The sequence below is a fragment of the Prionailurus bengalensis genome, chromosome B1, assembly GCF_016509475.1.
Source record: "Prionailurus bengalensis isolate Pbe53 chromosome B1, Fcat_Pben_1.1_paternal_pri, whole genome shotgun sequence".
NCBI classification, from domain to species: domain Eukaryota; kingdom Metazoa; phylum Chordata; class Mammalia; order Carnivora; family Felidae; genus Prionailurus; species Prionailurus bengalensis.
This window is the reverse complement of record NC_057344.1, coordinates 32,919,453-32,925,452: the sequence shown is the minus strand read 5'-3', so window position 1 is coordinate 32,925,452 and position 6,000 is coordinate 32,919,453. Positions and strand designations below refer to the sequence as shown.

General features: G+C 49.8%; 1 protein-coding gene across 1 annotated transcript in view; it reads left to right on the top strand.

Moving 5' to 3' along the window:
- The first annotated feature begins 337 nt into the window (after window positions 1-337).
- Window positions 338-6,000, top strand: part of DOCK5 (dedicator of cytokinesis 5) — a 224,910-nt gene continuing 219,247 nt past the window's right edge. Inside the window, exon 1 of the mRNA XM_043561393.1 lies at window positions 338-603. Within this exon, the coding sequence (XP_043417328.1) occupies window positions 561-603 (43 nt within the window). The 5' untranslated portion in view covers window positions 338-560. The remainder of the gene's footprint in view (window positions 604-6,000) is intronic.

Here is a 6,000-nt window from a genome sequence, read left to right as displayed (position 1 = left end):
CCCCGCACTCCGCGCCCACCCGCCGCCGGCCCTCCCGACGCCCCCCGGGATCCAGCCTCGAGGGTTGAATCCGGGTGAGGAAGGCGGGGAAAAGCGCCAAACACCGAGAGGGAAAAAAAAAAAAACAAAACAAACCAAAACAACCCGCTGAGCCCAGTGGGCCCCGGGAAGCCGCTCCCGGGAAGTGCGCGAGGCGGAGCCGGGGGAGCGCGGAGCCCCGGGGCGGGCGGGAGAGGCCGGGCGCCCGCGGGTCGGGGCGCGGAGGCGGCCCCGGGCGGGCGGAGGGCGCGGCCGGCGGGAGGGGCCGGGGCGGCGCCGGGAGGGGCGCGCACGGCGGCGCGGCCGCCCGGCCCAGCAGGTGACCGCGGGCCGGGGCCGAGCCGGAGCGAATCCCGCGCGGGGCGGCGCGGCGCGGCGGGGAGACGGCTCGCGGGGTCGGCGAAGTTTGCCGGAACATGGCGGAGGAGCCCGGGGCGCGCGGGAGCGCGGCGCGGCGGCGGCCGGGGCCCCGGGAGCTGTAGCCGCCGCAGCCGCCGCCGCCGCGGGGCGAGGTCGCCGCCATGGCCCGCTGGATCCCGACCAAGAGGCAGAAGTACGGGGTCGGTGAGTGCTCGCCCCACCCCGGCCGCCGCGGAGTTCGCGGGGGCGGCCCTGCGCGGCGCAAAGTTGGGCGGCGGACGCCGGGCCGGTGGGTACGCGCGCTGCCCGGGAGCGGGGTCGGGTCCCCGCTGCCCTCGCGGGCGCGGGCGGGGCTCGGCTCCCGCGGCGGCCGTTCCCCGAGGGGGACGTCGCTCCGGGTCTGGGGAATCGGAGTGGCTGGAAGTGCACTCGGGCTCCGGGACTGGAAATCCGGCTCCCGAGTCCAAAGCGCCAGCGCTGGGCACGGGGGAGACGTCAGAAAAAAAAAAAAAAAAGAACAGAAAAGAAAGAGGAAAAAACAAAACGAGCGCTCGCCTGCTGTCGGTTTGGGGCACCGGGCTGGGCGCTCGCGTCTCTCCTCCCCAGCCTTGGGGTTTCATTGAGTGGTTTCTAACCCGCCGCCGTCGGCAGAACGCGGGTGCCGCTGGCGGACCCAGGGCTTTCTGCCTTCTCCCTCCCTGGGCTCTCTCTGATGCCCCAGAGTGAGGAGTTGGGGATTAGAAAGCCGCCTGCCCCCCTTTCCTCCAGAGACTGGGACCTTGGTAACAGTTGGAAACTGAATGGGAGACCGAAGTTGTGGGGGGGACGTGAGGGAAGAGACAGGAAGTGTGTGACCAGGGATCGGGGGTGCCTGCCCCCGGGGGCTGATCGTGCAGACGCCCGTCCTCAACGGAGCGTGCCCCGAGCGGGTGGAAGACTGTCTTCCGAGCCCCGGTGTCATCGTGGGAGGAAATGAGGATATTTTAGTAGGAAAACTTTGACAGGTCCTGGCTAGGCACTCGGCATTCCTAAATGGCGGTGCTGGAGAGCCCCCCACCACCCGCGGAGGGGTTGCTGTCGTGTCGTTTTGGACCCAAAACACTGGCTGTGCCTGGTTTTGAGCCAGATGAAAAACCGTGGTCCTTGCAGTGTTTATCCCGCAGTGAGGTTGCTGAGGTCTCCTGGAAACGCTGCCCTTCGCGGGGCGATTCCCTAGAATAGACACAGTGGTGCGTGCTGAGGATTTTATCACTTCTTCGCAGCTTCATTCATTTGGCCTATTTGTAACTTAATCTTACACCTGAGTCCCTTCCCTGCCGCCGTGTTTCCCTCGCCTCGGTTAGTAGGGAATGGTCCCCGAACCTGGTCTGTGCTTCTGTGTTATTCTGTGCTTTCTGACAGTGAAGTCCTTTTCGGAGATAAGCTTAGCAGCTTCTGGGTGCTTTGCAACTCTGTAACCACGAGTCAGTTACAAAAACAACAAACACGCCCTCTGGCATTCACTATACAGTGTTCTTAATTGTGACCTTTTATGTGTGTATGTCCCTGCATATATAATAATATATACTGTGTGTGTGTGTATTGCCTCTATTACAAAAAAACTTTTCTCCCTCTTAAATTTTATTTAGAATCATTGCACTCTTCCGTGGCAACTCAGAAATGAGTGGGTGTTTCTTCTGCCCGACACTACCTGGTCCTAATTTGGTCATGAGGCTTCAGACAGGTGCCAGTTAGTTAAGTAACCAGTAGTTATGGGAGTGAAATGATTGAAATAGATGGAATCAATGTCTTTATTTTTTTTTAAATTTTTTTTTCAACGTTTATTTATTTTGGGGACAGAGAGAGACAGAGCATGAACGGGGGAGGGGCAGAGAGAGAGGGAGACACAGAATCGGAAACAGGCTCCAGGCTCTGAGCCATCAGCCCAGAGCCCGACGCGGGGCTCGAACTCACGGACTGCGAGATCGTGACCTGGCTGAAGTCGGACGCTTAACCGACTGCGCCACCCAGGCGCCCCTATGTCTTTATTTTTGAGTGTTACAGAGTACTACTAAATTAAAGCATATTCAGCAATGAGTAATCATCAGTTCTTACTTACAAAGTTATCACTTCTAATTTTGTATAACAGGAACCCCAACTATCATGACTTTCATGTAATGAATGCAACCACACCCCCTACATTTTTTTCCGTGTTTTAAAGTTTATTCATTTTGAGAGAAACAGATATAGTGAGAGTGGGGGAGGGGCAGAGAGAGAGGGAGACAGAGAATCCCAAGCAGGCTCCACATGGACGGTGGGGTGTCACTGGGCTCGAACCCACAAAACCTGGAGATAATGACCTGAGCTGAAACCAAGAGTCGGACATGTAACCGGCTGAGCCACCCAAGCACCCCCCAAATGTTTCAATTGCCATAGTCATAGGAGCAACTGTGATTATGTTTTCTTTTCAATGCATGTTTTTTCCTGTTGTGGAGTCAGGTTACCCAGTTATTTATCATCAGTCAAGAAAAGTATGTGAATTGCATTTCCAGGGCAAAAGGGGTAGCAAAATTACCCCAGGATATAATTTGGCACACTTATTTTACTAGACATAATAGATTCTGATTAATCTTGGCTTGACAAAAGGACCCACTGTTAGGCAGATTAGCCGAGAAGATAAATCACTATTGTTTATTCCTAAAACCCCCTGTTGTTCATAACACCTCCCTCCCTGCTTAGAAGCCTTCCTTGGCCTACAGGGTAAAGTCTAAATTGAGCCCAACTTTCAAGGTTGTGATAATCTGGTTCAACCTGTCTCCACCAACCTTATCTCTCATGGCTTCTTTCATTAACTCACCACTGCAGACACTGCCCTTCTTTGCTCTTGTGCAATATGCAGCGGAGAATCTCTCCTTTGGGACTTTGCTCCCTCCCTCATGCCCCCCCCCTTCCGTCCAGAGGGCCCTCCCACTTGTGCACCATCCCTAATCCTCAGGGCTCAAGTCCATTGCCACTGCCTCCTCCAGGGTTGGCATCCTCCAGACCTTCCCAAACCTTCAGGCCTCTCCTTATAGTCATTACATTGCACCATATTTTAAGTATCCTTTCATCCTTGGGTTCAATGAATCAGAAGGTTATGGCTTTGTATCCCAGTCCCAATACCAGGTATGGAGCATGTAGTCATAACGGCTTGTCCTTGGTGTTGAGGTGACGTTATGAAGCCCTAACCTAATTTCTGTGATGATGTAATGCAGTTTCTCAACCCCCTCCCCCACCGCCGCCAATCCACCACAATATCAGGGTTTTTTTTGTTCAGTTAAATGTGCGAAGTGACAACCTTCCGTCTGTCTTTATCTTTGCAAGTGAAAAAATGTGCTGTTGAATAAATAAGGAAGCATAGAGTAGACAGACTTATTTAAATATAATTAGGAAAATTGGCTTGTTGGACTTTTCTGGGGATAGTCATCACTTATAAATGTCTGCTGGTCGGGTTGCGTTTCTGGGTGAAGGAAACCATATGATAGCCATTTTGAAGCATTTTAATGACTCACAGCTACTCTGTGTGAGGGTAGCACTTTGATCTTCATTTGGATTTTGCTCAGTGAAGTTAGCAGTCTCCACTCTTATATTATCTTGGTGCCACTGTTGGCTGTTCCTGACATAGCCTAGATTTTTCTATGGGGACTGAAATGCAATCTGTCTGGGCTTTCTTAGTTCTTAAACGTAGCTCTATGGGCTCAGTCTCTAGCATTAGGAGGGCCTAAATGACCCATGTGTGTTATCTGTGTCATCAAGTGAGAGGACAAGTAGACTTCTTTAAAGTTCTAGTCCATTAGTATCCCAGTGCGAAGTGCTCTGTGCCAAGTGCTTAGAAACAGGGTGCTTTTCCCCATAGCCCTAGAAAATTCTCTTTTCTTTCTTGCTTTCTTTTCCTTTATTCTTTTTTTTCCCCTCTTTCTTTCCCGAATGTTTTCTGTTTGACGATATGGGGGTACAAACCCTTTTATTTAGATTTAGTTTTTTTTTTAAGTGTGTATTTGTTTTGAGATAGAGCCTGTGTGGGGGGTGGGGGGTGGTGGGGAGCAGGCCAGAGAGAGAGAGGGAGAGGGAGAGAATTCCAAGCAGGCCTCTCACTGACAGTGGGAGCCCGACGCAGGGCTCAAACTCAGGAACTGTGAGATCATGACCTGAGCCAAATCAAATAGTCAGACGTTTAACTGACTGAGCCACCCAGGAGCCCCACTTTTATTTAGATTTAAGGTAAACATTAGTGATATATACCCAGGTTCACTCTTCTGATTTTGGAAAGATTTGTGTTTAAATCTTTTATTTATTTATTTATTTATTTTATATTTATTTATAATTTTTGAGAGACAGAGTGAGACAAAAGTGAGAGTGGGGGATCCACGGGATCCAAAGCAGGCTCCAGGCTCTGAGCTGTCAGCACAGAGCCTGACGCAGGTCTCGGGGCTCAAACCCACAGACCGTGAGATCGTGACCTGAGCCGAAGTCGGACGTTCAACCGACTAAGCCACCCAGGTGCCCCCGATTTGTGTTTAAATCTATTCCAAACAAGCCATTTATATCAATAACAGTCCCAAATTGTATTGATCGTGGATTTTTTTTTTTTTGCAGACTCATTATTGTTTGTTTATTTGTGATCTATATTGTTATAATGTGATAAAAGATACTGTGGGAGAATCTTTGCTTTCACCATTAGCTCTTCATCTGTTTGGTGCAGCCTGGCCCCATTAATCTAAAAGCATTCAGCTCAGTCGAGTAGACTCTCAGATGCTGGTGTAAAAATTGAAAACATTCTTGCAGCTGTTTGTTAATGCATTCAGGTGTGCTGTGGGTTCCCGTCCTGCTCTTGAGGGGAGGGTCTCAGAGAATAAATAGTCCGGTTTCCTTTTAAAGAGAAGAACTTGGTGTCTAAAGAGGTAAAGTGAATTGCTTAACACCGGGCAGCCTTTTGATTGCATAAACTCCTTAGGCCATCTGGTTAAGCCAGTGGATCGTTTTCTTAGAATAAAGTCACCTATGAAGGATTGAAAATGAAACTCAGTTGTATTGAAATACAGCTGTTAAGATATTTTTCCAAATTTGTGATGTTGTAATATATGTGCTTATTATTAATCCACTAAATAACAAGACCTGGTTGCAGGTCTAATAACTACTATACTTTTGAATTAGTGATGAGCATATATGGTGTTTCCAGATATCTGCCGTAAACCATGATACGATCTGAAAACACCTCCGGTTTCAGTTGGTGCCAGTGGGGGTTTATTGTGCACGGTCATCATTAAAGTGATGGCTGAGCGTCAGAAAATAGAGCTGCGTTTTTTCCCCTTTTCAAGTCCGTGGGTTTCTGAATTTGAACACAGATGAAGAATCCTTGGCTGAAGATCACACAGCTAATTAGTTACGCAACCAGAATAAGCAACAACAGTAACACTTGTTGGTCATGTGTCTAGAGGAGGTATGATGCTGCTAGATACACAGCTGAAGAAGTCTTTGCCCTAAGGTGTTTGTGTTCTAACATTGAGGCTAAGAATAAAAGGAATAGAGAATTAATTTTTTTTTCAAAAAAAATTTTTTTAACGTTTATTTATTTTTGAGACA